This window comes from Bufo bufo, chromosome 5, assembly GCF_905171765.1.
Source record: "Bufo bufo chromosome 5, aBufBuf1.1, whole genome shotgun sequence".
Classification (NCBI taxonomy): domain Eukaryota; kingdom Metazoa; phylum Chordata; class Amphibia; order Anura; family Bufonidae; genus Bufo; species Bufo bufo.
Window position 1 is genome coordinate 455,108,696 of NC_053393.1, and position 16,132 is coordinate 455,124,827.

General features: G+C 47.1%; 1 protein-coding gene across 4 annotated transcripts in view; it reads left to right on the plus strand.

Annotated features, from left to right (window-relative positions):
* HDAC9 (histone deacetylase 9) overlaps positions 1–16,132 on the plus strand; it is a 557,952-nt gene that overhangs the window by 421,704 nt on the left and 120,116 nt on the right. For all 4 annotated transcript variants that reach the window (XM_040433685.1, XM_040433683.1, XM_040433684.1 and 1 more), the window contains one exon: positions 4,017–4,173. In XM_040433685.1, coding sequence (XP_040289619.1) covers positions 4,017–4,173 — 157 coding nt within the window. The remainder of the gene's footprint in view (positions 1–4,016; positions 4,174–16,132) is intronic.

Genomic DNA, 16,132 nt, shown 5'->3' on the forward strand with positions numbered 1-16,132 from the left:
AAGCACAAGTGACCAAGAGTAACTTTCCAAGTTCCAGGACACGACTGGCTGATTAAAGGCCATAATTATCCTTATTCACTGGAAGCCTTCTGGAATATAGTGTACCTGAATACTTCAGGAGAGCATCCTGCAAATAATGTTGCAAAGAGTTTGCCTGCCTCGAGGGAGAAACGCCCTTATTGGATAGCTCAAGATAAGTAGAAAACTGCATATTTAGTACCAGAGTTCTATAGTTTGGATTTAGAATAATTACAGAAGTCTTTCCTTTAAAGTGTCAGCCTTAAAGAGAACTCCTCAACTGACAATTGCCTAAACATGATAAAAGGAATACTACTGAACCTATTTCATCACTTATGCCATATAAATGAACTGTATCTGTACTAACTACCTGAAGACAATTGATTCAGTAAATGTTCGACTATTTGATTACAACCGACTCCTCATCATTTCTACTACTACACTCAACATTTGCACCTTACGGAGCTGGCGTCACGAACACAGGGGCCCAGCCAGCAAAGCACCTTAAACACCTAAACCATCCAGGGCACCTCAACTTCCATCTGGCTGGTGATCCCTGCAATATAGAGTGCCCCGGAGGATTTAGTGCTGTATTCCCATCCACTGCACTGCCGGCCCAGGGAGGCTCTGCTAACCGTGAGTACAAACGACTACTACCCCCATCAGCCTACCATAGCCTCAGGTGTTTCCCCTGCGGACCCGGTTGCTGCACATGTATCGCGCAGGGCAGATCTTTAAAGATGGTTGTAAACACCCAATAACATAGATCACATACATTTAACCCCTCAGACCACGGAACCTAGGAGCACAAAAATCTGGAAGCACGAACTTCCAGGCGTGCAACGCCTCCCCCTAGCAGGGATTGGGTGGTGAGTGCCGCGGCCTCGGAGGCCTGTGGCAGGGCTCCATAGGAACATAATGCAATCCTCACAGACTTGAATACTAATGTATTGGTGTCTATGAGAGAAGTAATCTGATGATTGCTTGTTATAGTTCTTTTAAATATATAAAAAAATTCAAATCACAAAACAACAAAACAAAACGCCATGGGCATCGCCGCGAGCGAAAACGCATTTACTATTAAAATATGAAAATATTTATCCCATATGCCAAACCGCAAGACGGAAAAAAAATTCAAAATGGACGATTTTCATTTGTCACTGTCAAAAAGTCACACACTCCCCAATAAAAAGTACAGATCGCCCCACATGAAATCAGCTCTCACACAGCTCCATACACATAACTACAAAAAAGTTATAAAGGTCAGAATATGGAGATAAAAAGAAAAAAAAAATTTTCTAAGGTTTTTTTTTTTCAATATTAAATCGCAAGAAAAAGTATACAAATGTGGTATCGCTTTAATGTTACTGACCCGGAGAATGAAAATAACAGGTCAGTTTTACTGCTACATCGTATGCAATATTAAATGATCTTATTAGAAAGTACAACTTGTCCTGCAATAAAAACAGGCCCTCATGCAGCTATGTGAACGGAAAAAAGTTATGGCCCTGGAAAGGCAGGGAGTGAAAAATGAAAACACAAAAATGAAAAACCCCTGGGGGTGAAAGGGTTAATAGCAGTGCAATTACCCATTGAAACCAATGAGAGATGGCTTCTGCCAAAAATGTGAACTACCCCTTACTATGCCACACGTTCTCATATGGAACCAGTCTGAAAAAACATTTTTTTTTTAATGCTGACAAAAAAAAGTGCCCTTGTCACGTACGGGAACCGCCCTGTCACGTGACCCGGGTGCGACTGCCAAGGGTCGATCTATGTCACGCACTCAATCTCTCGTGCCCCTACACATAGGCCTCAGATTGAGCCTCGATCACACCCTGACACAGCCTCTCATGCACCCCAAAATGATGCCACCATCTATGACATTTAAATCAATACACCGATTAATTAAGGACTCATAGAAAACCTCACAGCGCCCCACTCGCAAGCAGGCTCACAGTGGCACAGGCCACACATATAACAAATACATGGTAACGCAAACCGCACTCATACACTTAAAAAATGGAGGTTACTGGGCTCGTTCAGGGCACAAGGCAAAACCATTAAAGATGTGCTTTAGGGTCCATTCACACGTCCGTAGTGCATTGCGATCCGCAATACATCCGGCCGGCACCCCCATAGAAATGCCTATTTTTGTCCGCAATTGCGAAGAAGAATAGGGCATGCGAACCCGAAGATCGGGGGGCGCGCTCCGGAAATGCGGATGCGGAGAGCACATAGTGTGCTCTCCGCATCTCTTCCGGCCCCATAGAGAATGAATAGGTCTGCACCCGTTCCGGATACTTGCGGAACGGATGCGGACCCATTCTACGGACGTCTCCTATTCAGCTGGTAGACATGAAATAGTAATAAAACATGGCTTCCCGTCCACACTAATGGACATGTTTTAATAATGTACATATTATCAGGTCGATCGTTCTGATACCACACATGACTGGTTGTGGTTGTCCCATGAGGTGAGATACTGGTTATGTGGGAATGCTGGCTTTCAGGGATGGGATGTTTAGACCCCCTACGATGCCCACATCACACAGAATGCAATGATCAATGCAGTGAGTTGTACCAGAGATGAGTTATCGCTTATGAGATATTTTCTTCATCCTCTGGCACTGTATTTGAAAAGCTTCTGGACCCCCGCTGGGCGAGGTTCCGTGCTGTCTGAGTGTCTGTCTGCATTTCCAGGAACCACCTTCATTACCACTTGCGAAGGGCAAGTTTTTCTGCATTCAGGTGATAAACTGATTTCCTCCAAGGTCAGTGCGTATTCCACCTGCAGGCCCAGACGGAACGGCACGTACAATCACAGAATGGCATGAGCATATATGGGATCACATGACAGGTATAAAACATACAGAGATAATAAAAGTTATGAGAATTGTTGTCCATTTCTCACAGCCCTGCTCCAGTAGACACGGAGGGTTTCTAGGGAAAATATTGCAGACGCCACCCAATAAAGTCTGTCCCAATTCGTAGCAGGTGCCACCAGAGCTGCCTGACTTTATTCAATGTATAATGACTCTATGCAGACTGTCATTTACTGATGATGTTGTTCATTTCTTCATAATCAGAAGTTATGAAAGTTATCAGGCTCTGTTTACATCTGCATCATGGCTTCTATCATAAAAGGAAAGACGCTGTATCTGTCCCGCAAAGGGCACCAGTGATGATAGAACCCATTGACTTATAATAGAGTCCACACAGATGGGAATGCAGTATAATCAAGTCTTACACATTTCATCGCTTCTCTGACGTTATATCTTGTATACTGTACTTCTACTTATTAGTATAGCTCCTGTATTAAGGTTCATTTGGTAGTATAGATGCAGGTACAGTAGTTTATAACTATTCTGTATTGTGTAGTAGAAATACATTTCTTTAAAAAAAAAATTATAATAATTTGAAGCAGACCTGCAGTGTAAAGCATGAGTGAAGAAAGCTGATTTAAAGAGGACCTGTCACCTCTCCTGACATGTCTTTTTTTAGCAACTACTTGCGTTCTCCTTGTAATAACTATTCTGGAGCATCTATTCTTATGACTTTACGTTGTGGCCATCTTATAATATTCCTGCTAGAAGTTTGCAATGAAGGTCCAGATAGGCGTTACCAATTGGGGGGGTGTCCCTACACAATCTGACGCTATCCAATCAGTGCTGTCAGTGTCAGACTGTGCAAGGACACACCTCCAACTGGTAACTGGACCTTCACTGCAAACTGCTAGTAATCCAATCATAACTTCTAGCAGAAATGGTACTTCATTGAGCCATAAGCATAGATGCTCCAGAATTGTAGATCACTCCTATAAAGTGAACATACCCAGTCAGTCCTGCAGGGGGCGCAGATGACCAGTGAGAACAGTATTTGGGACTGAATCTTAACAGCGTTCTTAGTTCCTTCATCTATTATATTCTTGTTGCTTTGTATAAAAAGAAAAAACATTTTAAAATTGATTTTTTTTCCCCTCCTTTCTTGGTTACAAGTTGCAGCACGAATTACTGGCGATGAAACAACAACAGGAGATCTTAGAAAGAGAGAAAGAACATAAATTGGAGCAGCAGAGACAGGAGCAGGAAGCAGAGAGGCACCGGCGGGAGCAGCAGATGATGCACCCACGTCCAAAGGAGAGAGGCAAAGAAAGTAAGAGGAAACAGTCATGTCACCTCTATACACATGTCGTTTAATCAGTTTGAAGCTGTGGAGATTTAAAGGGGTTTTCCCATGACTAATGTACAAAAATGACAGAGATCATGTATGTGACAATCTATTTCTAACAAAGCTAGAACCAGCCGTGTACCTCACATGGATCCAGAGATCTCCTCATTCATTGCTCTGCTAGATTTATATCAAGCTGACAGCTCAGGGGAGTGTCTTTTCTGCTGCAGCTAAGGGGGCGTGTCCATGCTCTCCCTATCACAGCTCAGGAGGCTGTTGAAGGATGAAACTGAGCATGTGCGGCCTTCTCAGTGAGCAGGTCAAAGAAGTAAGAAAAAAACAAACAGCAGGTGGCGCTATACAGATACATTTTATTGAATAACTCAGTGGCTAAGCTAAATTTTTTATTACATGCAATTACAAAAGTATTCAGATCCAGGTGCTGGTTTGAAAACTTTTGAATATTTTTTGTTGGACAACCCCTATAAGGACCCATACACATTAGTGTATTGTCGTCCGAACCAGCCAAGAACAGTGGGTCCGGCCGACAGTCTAATGTGTATGAGGAGCTCCTGACTCTCCACCCACAGATAGTATTGGGAGTGAGAAGTCTCATTCATCTCCCAGGACATAAGCCACCGAAAAAGTGTCTGGCAGAGTCTTTCTTCTCTCTCCCCATTGACAACACATATATGCTCGGACAAACCAAATGCGTATGGCGGAGTCAGGAGGGAAATGGGAGAGAGATCTGTTGGCTGAATGACATTCCCATCTAATGAATGTGTGAGGCTGGCCTAGGCTAGTTGCACACTAATGTTAAAATCTTCCGACAGAGGGATGGCCTGATGGAGTTCATCGTATCTGGCATAGCTAGAGGGTCCCGGAGCACTGCCAGGCCCCTTTGACTGTAATGGAAGCCGGATGGGGATCCAGTCTGTTTCCGGCATTAGTGAAACAGACTGGATCCCCGCCAGGTCCCATTGTAGCCAATGGGCTATGGTTGGGAAAGGCAGTATCTGGCTATGCCGGATACAATGAACTATAATAGGCTGCAGGAAGATTTTAATTTGAGGGTGAAACTAGCCTTTGGTGCTGTTCACACTTGCGTAAAATAGATCCCAAGGAATCCTGGGTTTTGTACTGCCATTTTCATGGTCATTAGTTAAGAATGAATATACAGTATATTGCAGTCCTTGAAAATTCTGAAACACTGGCCTAGTCGCCCATGACAACCTATGAGAGTGCTGCTTTCACTGTACCAGAACTATTCATGAAATAAAAGATGAATTTTAAGGGGTTGCTATGGGCAACAAAGATGGTTGCCAAATCGACATTTTGATAAATTTGTGCTATTGTGAGGACGCTTACAATGACGAGTGTCGGCATGAAAATATTGCAATAGCAGGCAGTATGTTATAGAGCAGGAGGAGCTGAGCGGAGCTGATTTATAGATAGATTTGTGGGAAAAGACTTCACACATTTAAATCTCTGCTCTTTCTGAGCTGTGTGTAGTGTGTTTACAGAGATAGCTGTCAGTCACTGATAAGACCGACTACTGAGCTCAGAAAGGGCAGAGACTTAGGCCCCTTTCAGACAAGCGAGTGTCTCGCTGCGGACTCGCAGCGCAGTACCCGGCCAGGACTTCCAGCACTGCCGGGGTCACATAGCATTATATTGATTTATGATGATATGTAACACTTACAGTTCTGGAATGAACTGACATTATGTCAGTGTCATCTAAAACATTCCATGCTGGCTGTCCAGGCCGGGTGCTGCGCTGCGAGTCTGCAGCGAGACAGTTGCTCATCTGAAAGGGGCCTTAAATACATAAATGACTCTTTATATATCAAGGGGAGAAGAACAGAACTGGATCGCACATCCACAATGCTATGCTTAGATCTAATTAAACTCGCTTCTCAGCGCAAAATTAAGTGCACAACCCCCTATACTGCATGCTGTACAAGAGGCATTAGTGTACATTTTGATCAAAAGGCATAAGCCCACTCACCACGCCAAGGTCACCTCTTTGAGTGGGACCTACTCTGACAAAAAGGTGCAGCACAATGCGGTGACAAAGCGGCACTGCCCTAGTAGGCGGCGGGACCCAGGAGTCAAACAGCACCTCTGCTGTATGACAATGCCACCCATGGCACTGGGTCCCACCAACCCACCAGCACAGCGCCACAGAAACAAAGGCCACCACGCAGTACTGCTTAATTAGATCCAAGCATAGCATTGTAGATGTGCGATCCAGTTCCTTTTTTCTCCTTTTGATATATAAATTACTCTTTATACTGAATCTTTTCTCACAAAACTATGTGGTCTTTTATCAAACTGGTGTAAAATAGAACTGGCTCAATTTCCCATAGCAACCAATCAGATTCCACCTTTCATTTTGGACAGCTCCTTTGGAAAATTAAAGGTTGCTCTGGGCAACTAAGCAGGACGTGTCTTGGACTACGGATGCATAGTGTGCATCAGGTATTCTGAGAAAAGATGCAGCCATCTTGGAAGAGGGAAGAGGAACCCAGGAATAAACAGATCTGTAGATGAAAGGTGAAAAAGAGATCACCAGATAAATGTTCTGGACGTTCCCTTGGTGATGTAAATTTTTACTTGAACCCCTTTAAGGATGAGAAACACATTAGGTGTTTGTTTTTTTTAAATACACTAGTGGCAGAAAAAAACAAAAAACAATATATGACATCACTAAAATCAATGACATCACTAAGCATAATATATTTTGCAGTACTCTTTCGTGTCCTGTAGATGTCACTCTTGCCATACTGTAGTTTTCAGTCAGCAGGAAGGGGGCTAGTGAAGAGGGCCACAAACAATGGCTCTCCAGGACATCTAGAGTATGCAAATCCTTCAAAGCTCTATGAATGGTAATATTTCTAGTCAGCAGCAACCATATATATAGTGATGAGCGAATGGAAGTCCATGAAGTGGAATTCGATCTGAATTTCAGGATACATTCGATTCACCGTGAAGCCGAATTTCCTCGTGCTTCGGGGTAGTGAATCGATTTAACCTGAAATAGTGTAAAAAACAAAAAAATAATAATACTTACCTGATCTATTTGCTTAGGACTTGCTTGAAGATGACGTATGACATCACCATGCCGGCTGGCCCGTCAAAAGCAAATGGATCAGCTATTATTATTATTTTTCATTTTTAAATTTAACACCGGATTATTGCTATCAGATGCCGAGATCATGTTTGAAAGCGGGATCTGAGGGGTACAATGACGGGGAGTGGCACAATCGTCGATCTCTGTCATTGCACCCTCTACTTACAAAGAAATTAAAAAGCCACAAAGTGGATATTCTTGTAAAATTTGGTGAAGCAGCTGAATAAAATTTTACAAAAGTTTGGGCAACTCTACATATATACTTGCTAAAAAAATAAAGGATGCCAAAGTAAGTTGCTATAGTCACCTTATATGGTCGTTATGATGTAATACATTTTCATTACCAAGAAAAAAAGGCAAAAAAGCCCAATCTGAACTCACTTTATAACATCAAAATTATTCTTCCATTTGTCATCCATTTCTCCAGTTTCACTTTGCATTTGTAATCAGTCCATGACAGATTGTCACAAAGAACTATACACCGAAACAATCTACATATGACAACTTGACCTTCGCACAATTGATCAAATTTCCCATAAATCCACATTCCTCTTTTCCTTTCAACGGGATAGTGGCAAGAAAATAATATATTATTCTCTCTCTTATTATTCTCAGCTACTTTTCATATTTTGAAAAATATTTTGGATCATAAAAAGAGAGAAAGTTTAAAGGACAGATAGGACTTCTCTTTTTTTGAATTCACTCCTGGTTTTGACTTCCAAAACGGCATCCAGAAACGTGACCGTGTGGCCGTTCCCTACCAGGTTGAGAGACACATTGGAGGGCTGCATGGTGCCCACTGATTTCATATTGCCCTGTGGAACATCAGATTGTGAGGACACGGTAAAGTCTTTAAAGGGTTGTCCAGCAGCTTACAATGGTGTCAAATAACAAACAGAATAATGCTCACCTTACTGCTCCCCTGCTGCTCCCTGGCCCCCCTCTGGTCTCTGTTGCCTCAGCTCCATCAATAAGGAATCAATGCAATAGACATGTGACTGCTGTAGCCAGTCACTGGCCAGACATCGTCATGAGAGCATCTGGGAAGTGGTGAGTTACCTTAATTTATTTTACACCATTGTAAGCATTTATATATATATATATATATATATATATATATATATATATATATAGTTTCCAAAGATGAGGCAGCAGTCCAATAGACGTAAAAAGTGGATCCTTTATTCCCCTCTGTGCAACGTTTCAACCGTCTCAATGCGGTCTTTCTCAAGCATAGCAAAATGGTGTCATCTAGGGGTATATATACCCACAATACATTGCAAATAATAAACGTGACAATTATACAATCTTAAGACAATATAGCATAAACAGTACATTATATAGTGTAAAAAACCCCACATATAGTATAGCCAAGTGATCTATATTGCATAATATTTATCATAGTACAATACAGTGTGCAAACACATTTGATCATTGTGATAACAATCAAATAAGTTAATTGACCAATATCCAATTCATCAAAGAAGTGTAACATCACCTGTGCATATAAATAAGTGCATATAGTTTAAAAACAAACTCACACCGGATCGTATGGGTCGGAGCGCCAAACTTCCGCGTCCTCACCGTCAAAGTGCGCATGTCCAAAGTCCCTGCCACGTCACCAGAAAGACGCCCCAAGCCGAGGAGCCAGGCGTCATCACCATGGAAACGTGTAAACACATGACCAGAGCGATAGACTCGTGACTCCTCAGGAGGGCGCGCCGGGTAGAACCACGCCCACAAGGCCGGACCCGCGTCGCCAGGCAACAGTGAAACACTGCTCCCCCGGCACCAGCAGTCCCGCAATGTGCATCGCGGTCCACCCACAGGTCACATGACAGGTACAGGCACCCGGGCACATAAAACGGCAGAAGAGGGGGAAATAACAGACGAGAGGAGAGAAAAAATAGACACTGGCATCGCAACAATGAGCTATGTGGGTAGAAGGACCAAAAAAGGTCACTGTAATTTGTATATATATATATAAACCAGAGTGAACGTGGCTTGCATAAAGTATATCAGCACTGGAAAGAATAACCTGTGCCATACTTCCATAATAGGACAACAGGCCGGGGACCAAAAGGTCCCGCCGTTGTCACGGCAGAAACCCCGGTCCATGGAGGGCAAGGGATCAGAGACACGTCCATGCCACAGGTCCCAAACCCAAACACCGACCCTTCAGTCCAAGATAAGATAAACAGACCACCACTCCAGGTAGACAACATGATTATAGTAAACCCACACATCACATAGCAAAGCCAATATAGATGCGTCCAGAGATCTCTCCCATCATCATAATCCCAACATGGAGAAGCAGAAGAAGGCGCATACCGTCCACAAAAACCACCAGCGGAGCACCAATGATCTAGAGAAAGAAAAAGAGTAGTATATAAGCAATAAGACAGAGAACTATACATCTGTATGTAACAAATTGGTTATATATTAAATGACACCAATATAGAATTCACATACACCAGGACCTGACATAAAGAGGGACAACAGGGAATAGCAAAAGGCCCCATCCTATACTACACTCCACTTAAAATCAACATTGAGACCATGGGGTCTCAGTGTGTTGAGACGATGGATCCATCTAAGCTCACGTTGTTTGAGAGCCAATGTCCTGTCTCCTCCCCTTCTAGACAGAGTAATGTGGTCCACTAACATAAATTTCAAATCCTTCTCCCTGTGATTGGCCTCGACAAAGTGTTTAGGCACGGGCAGATCTTTTCTTTTTTGTCTGATGGAAAAACGATGATTGTTCAAACGTGCCTTCATGTCACAAGTGGTCTCCCCAACATAGAGGAGGCCACAAGGACAGGAGAGAACGTAGATCACATATTGTCATGGTCTTACCTGCTTGCTGCTCTCCTTCGTTTGACATGTGCTGGCGGCCATCTTGGGTCCTGGGTTTCTTGTAGCCTTCCACCCTGCGGCTCCTCCTTCCCCTGGGAGGAGCTGGATGCCTAGCTCATATATATAGGAGGTCTGTGGCTTCAGTTCCTTGCTTGGTCCTCTTGTGTTCACATGCTTCTAAGACTGCTGCTGCTTCTGGTTCCTGATCCTGGCTTCGTCTGACTACCCTGCTGGTTCCTGATCCTGGCTTCGTCTGACTACCCTGCTGGTTCCTGATCCTGGCTTCGTCTGACTACCCTGCTGGTTCCTGATCCTGGCTTCGTCTGACTACCCTTCTGGTTCCTGACCCCTGGCTTCGCAAAGACTCTGCTCGGTTTCACCATCCGTTTGGACTTTTGCTTTACAGCTTTATTTTCAATAAAGCCTTCTTATTTTCACTTATCTCTTGTTGTACGTCTGGTTCATGGTTCCGTGACATTAGGACCAAGCCCTGAATTCTGACGGTACAGGGCCATCCTCGCTACCCACGCTGGTTGCCAGACTTGATCAGCAGGATCACCTGTTGGGTCGGTTCGCTGTGGCGTTGCAAACCCTGCTTGAACGCACGGCTCATTTCGCTCCCGTTGCCGATGGGTCGGTTGTCGCTCCTGGGCTCGCTCCTACTGCCGCTCCGGTTGTTGCGCCAGAGTCTACCCCGACACCTGTTGTTGCGCCTGCGGTGTTTCGGGGTATGACCGGTTCTGCCCCTCTTCCACAGCGCTTTGGGGGAGAGCCAACTCAGTGCCGAGGTTTCCTTAACCAGGTGGGCATTTATTTCGAGTTGCTGCCACATGCCTTTCCTACTGAGAGATCAAAGGTGGGCTTCTTGATCTCGCTGCTCTCGGACAAGGCCTTGGCCTGGGCCAGCCCTTTATGGGAGAACAACAATCCGGTGGTTGCCGAGTTTTCCGGTTTTGTTGCTTCTCTTCGGAAGGTATTCGATGTGCCGGCTCGTGCTGCCTCTGCTGCGAAGCTCCTTATGTCCATCAGACAGGGTTCACGATCCGTAGCTGAATACGCCATTGAGTTTCGTACCCTGGCAGCAGAGGTGGGCTGGAATAATGAGGCTCTGGTCGCTGCTTTCTCTCATGGTCTCTCGGATGCCTTGAAGGATGAGGTTGCAGCTAAGGACCTACCAGTTGAGCTCGAGTCTCTTATTTCTTTCCTGATTTTGATTGACACCAGACTCAGGGAGAGACCTTCCTTTAAGGAGAACCTGCGGAGGTCTTCTAACAGATTGGTGCCTACGTTTGCTGTCCCACCCGTGCCTCCCTCTCCTCCCACGCCTCCTGGGGATGACTTGTCTGGGGGTGAACCCATGCAGCTGGGGTTTGCTCGCCTGTCCGAGGGGGAGAGGGCACTCCGGAGACGCGAGGGCCGATGCATGTACTGTGGTCTCGGTGGGCATTTTCGGTTGGCATGTCCGAACCGTCCGGGAAACGCTCGTACCGTGAGATCCTGTCGGGGGCAGATCTTGGGTGGAGTCTCCTCGTCCCCGGTTTCCCGTGTTGACAAACCACTGATCACTGTTGTCCTCTCCTGGGTCGGGGGCTCGGTGACGACCCAGGCGTTGGTGGACTCTGGTGCTGGTGGTTTGTTCATTGATAGTGTGTTCGCTGCCGCCAATTCCATTCCTCTGCAGGCTCGAGGTTCCCCACTGGCTCTTGAGGCGATAGACGGCAGACCCCTTCTGCCGCCACACGTGACTCATGAGACCCTTCCAGTGGGGATAGCCATTGGTGCCGTTCACAGAGAGTCGGTCTGCCTCCAGGTTATTTCGTCTCCACACTACTCGGTGGTCTTGGGGTACCCCTGGCTCCAGAAGCATAATCCGACTTTCGATTGGAGATCGGTCGAGATCCTCTCGTGGTCACCGCAGTGTGGGGCTAGTTGCATCCATGGGTCTGTCAAGTTGCTGTGTACTTCCTCGGACTCTCTGTTGCCTCCTGAATACGAGGAGTACCGGGATGTATTCGATAAGGTGCGCGCGGTTGCCCTACCTCCGCACCGCCCATACGATTGTGCCATAGAGTTACAATCTGGTGCCGTTCCTCCTCGTGGCAAAGTCTATCCACTGTCGGTAGCGGAGAATGAGGCCATGGAGGAGTACGTGAGGGAGGCGCTTTCACGCGGACACATTCGCAAATCTTCGTCCCCGGCAGGGGCTGGATTTTTCTTTGTGAAAAAGAAGGGCGGTGAGTTGAGGCCTTGCATCGATTACAGGGGTCTCAATCGCATCACGATCAAGAACGCTTACCCGATACCCTTGATTTCCGAGCTGTTCGATCGCCTTAAAGGGGCCACGGTCTTTACCAAACTCGACCTGAGGGCGGCATATAACCTGGTAAGGATCAAGGCGGGCGATGAGTGGAAGACCGCGTTTAACACCAGGACCGGTCATTACGAATCCTTGGTTATGCCCTTTGGGTTGTGCAATGCGCCCGCAGTCTTTCAGGAATTCATCAACGATGTTTTCCGTGACCTGTTGCAGCAGTGTGTGGTAGTCTATTTGGATGACATCTTGGTATATTCTGAATCCATGGAGGCCCACATTCTGGATGTCAGACGAGTGTTGCAACGGTTACGAGAGAACAAGCTGTTCGGTAAGCTTGAGAAATGCGAATTTCACCGATCCCAGGTAACCTTCTTAGGTTACATCATTTCCGCTGAGGGGTTCTCCATGGATCCTGAGAAGGTTTCGGCTGTCTTACAGTGGCCCCAGCCCAGTGGTCTTCGTTCCCTGCAGCGCTTTTTGGGCTTCGCCAATTATTATCGGAAGTTCATCAGGGACTTTTCCATGCTGGCCAAGCCTCTCACGGATCTGACCAGGAAGGGCAGTAATTCCCAGGTCTGGCCGCTCGAGGCCATCCGAGCTTTTGAGGCCCTAAAGTCCGCCTTTGTGTCGGCTCCGATTCTGTCGCATCCCAACCCTGGGTTGCCCTTTGTCCTCGAGGTGGACGCGTCTGAGACGGGAGTAGGCGCCCTTCTGTCTCAGCGTAGAACACCAGAGGGTCCTCTGCTTCCTTGTGGGTTTTACTCCCGGAAACTGTCTTCCGCGGAGTGCAACTATCAGATTGGTGACAGGGAGTTATTGGCCATCGTGCAGGCCCTTAAAGAATGGAGGCACTTGCTCGAGGGTTCGGTGGTTCCGGTTCTCATCCTGACGGACCACAAGAATCTGACCTACCTTTCTGAGGCCAAGAGATTGACACCACGTCAGGCCAGATGGGCTCTGTTCTTGTCACGTTTTAATTACGTGGTCTCCTACCTACCCGGTTCCAAGAACATCAGGGCGGATGCCTTATCACGGCAGTACTCCGAGCTGTCCAGGGAGGAGTCGATTCCGACTTCGGTCATACCTCCGAATCAGATCCTGGCCGCCATTCGCACCAGCCTGACCTCTCCCCTGGGTGAGCAGATTTTGGCGGCTCAATCTGGTGCTCCCTCTGGGAGACCCAACGGCAGATGTTTTGTGCCTGAGGAGTTGCGCACTCGGTTGTTGCGAACCTACCATAACTCCAAGACCGCGGGGCATCCTGGAAAGAATCAGCTGTCCTGGGCTGTTTCACGTCTGTTCTGGTGGCCTTCCCTACGTTCCGACATCGCCGCATATGTAGCGGCATGCTCCGTTTGTGCCCAGAGTAAGTCCCCTCGGCACCTTCCGTTGGGCCTTCTGCAACCCATAGCCACCGGGGAGCGCCCATGGTCACACCTGGGGATGGATTTCATTGTGGACCTCCCTGCATCCCGAGGCCATACGGTCATTCTCATGATTGTGGATCGGTTTTCCAAAATGTGCCACTGTGTTCCTCTCAAGAAGTTACCCTCTGCACAAGAGTTGGCCACGATTTTTGCCAGGGAGGTCTTCCGGTTGCACGGTTTGCCTAAGGAGATTGTGTCGGATCGGGGGAGTCAGTTTGTGTCCAGGTTCTGGCGCGCCTTTTGCTCCCAGTTGGGGATTCATCTATCCTTCTCCTCGGCCTACCACCCTCAGTCCAATGGGGCCGCAGAACGATCCAATCAGGCCTTGGAGCAATTCCTTCGTTGCTATGTCTCCGATCACCAAGACAATTGGGTTGACCTCCTGCCTTGGGCTGAGTTTGCCAGGAACACGGCGGTGAACTCTTCCTCTGGGACGTCTCCCTTCATGGCCAATTATGGGTTCCAACCTGCCGTGTTACCGGAGGTATTCTCTCCCCAGGATATTCCGGCTGTGGAGGATCACCTTTCCGTCCTACGTGCTTCTTGGGTACAGATCCAGAAGTCCCTTGAGGTCTCTGCGCAGCGCCAGAGATTCCAGGCTGATCGCAGACGAGCGCCTGCTCCTTCCTACCAGGTCGGAGACCGTGTATGGTTGTCCACCCGCAACCTCAACCTTCGAGTGCCCACTCCCAAGCTGGCGCCTCGCTTTGTTGGTCCCTTCCGAGTGCTTCGCAGGGTAAACCCGGTAGCCTATGCCCTTGCGCTTCCTCCTGGCATGCGGATCTCCAACGTGTTTCATGTCTCCCTGTTGAAACCACTGGTGTGTAATCGTTTCACTTCCTCGGTTCCTCGGCCTCGTCCGGTCCAAGTGGGCAATCGTGAGGAATATGAGGTGAGCAATATCCTGGACTCACGCCTGGTCCGCGGTCGGTTGCAGTTTTTGGTCCATTGGCGTGGTTATGGTCCAGAGGAGCGTTCCTGGGTTCCCTCCGCAGATGTCCATGCTCCTGCCTTGCTCCGAGCCTTCCACGCACGCTTCCCTCAGAAACCGTTTTGTGCTCCGCGGAGGAGGGGCCCTTGAGGGGGAGGTACTGTCATGGTCTTACCTGCTTGCTGCTCTCCTTCGTTTGACATGTGCTGGCGGCCATCTTGGGTCCTGGGTTTCTTGTAGCCTTCCACCCTGCGGCTCCTCCTTCCCCTGGGAGGAGCTGGATGCCTAGCTCATATATATAGGAGGTCTGTGGCTTCAGTTCCTTGCTTGGTCCTCTTGTGTTCACATGCTTCTAAGACTGCTGCTGCTTCTGGTTCCTGATCCTGGCTTCGTCTGACTACCCTGCTGGTTCCTGATCCTGGCTTCGTCTGACTACCCTGCTGGTTCCTGATCCTGGCTTCGTCTGACTACCCTGCTGGTTCCTGATCCTGGCTTCGTCTGACTACCCTTCTGGTTCCTGACCCCTGGCTTCGCAAAGACTCTGCTCGGTTTCACCATCCGTTTGGACTTTTGCTTTACAGCTTTATTTTCAATAAAGCCTTCTTATTTTCACTTATCTCTTGTTGTACGTCTGGTTCATGGTTCCGTGACACATATGAACTATTGCATGTCAAGAAATGTCCAATCCCATACTGGGTCCCCGTAGTAGGATGAGTAAACTTCTCCCCCTTGGTCATATAGGCGCAATTGACGCAGCCAAGGCAGGGATAGGAACCTACCCTACGAGGGCCAATATGAGACTGTACTAAAGTCTTGACAGGAATGTCCGCTCGGACCAACTTGTCCCGGAAGTTGGCAGGACGTCTATAGGAAAGCAGAGGTGGCACTGTCAAAGACATAACATTAGAAAAATTGCTCTTAAGTATTGCCCAGTGCTTACGGACAATCTGAGCAATCTGAACACTTTGTTCCGAATAGGTTGATATAAAAGGTATCCTCTCAACTTTATTTTGTGTCGCACCTAGAGATATCTGTGGATCTTTCACTTTATTGAGGTGTTTATTGATCACCCGAGTAGGGTAACCACGTTCCCTAAACTTGTGCATCATCTGAGAGAAACGAGTCGGGAGTAAATCTGGATCCTGCACCACCCTCTTAACCCTGAGTAGTTGACTGTAGGGTACAGAATTAATGATAGATCTTGGGTGACAGCTGCCATAATGCAGCAATGTATTACAATCGGTGGGCTTCGTGAAGATGTCAGTGGATAAATGGTCACCCAC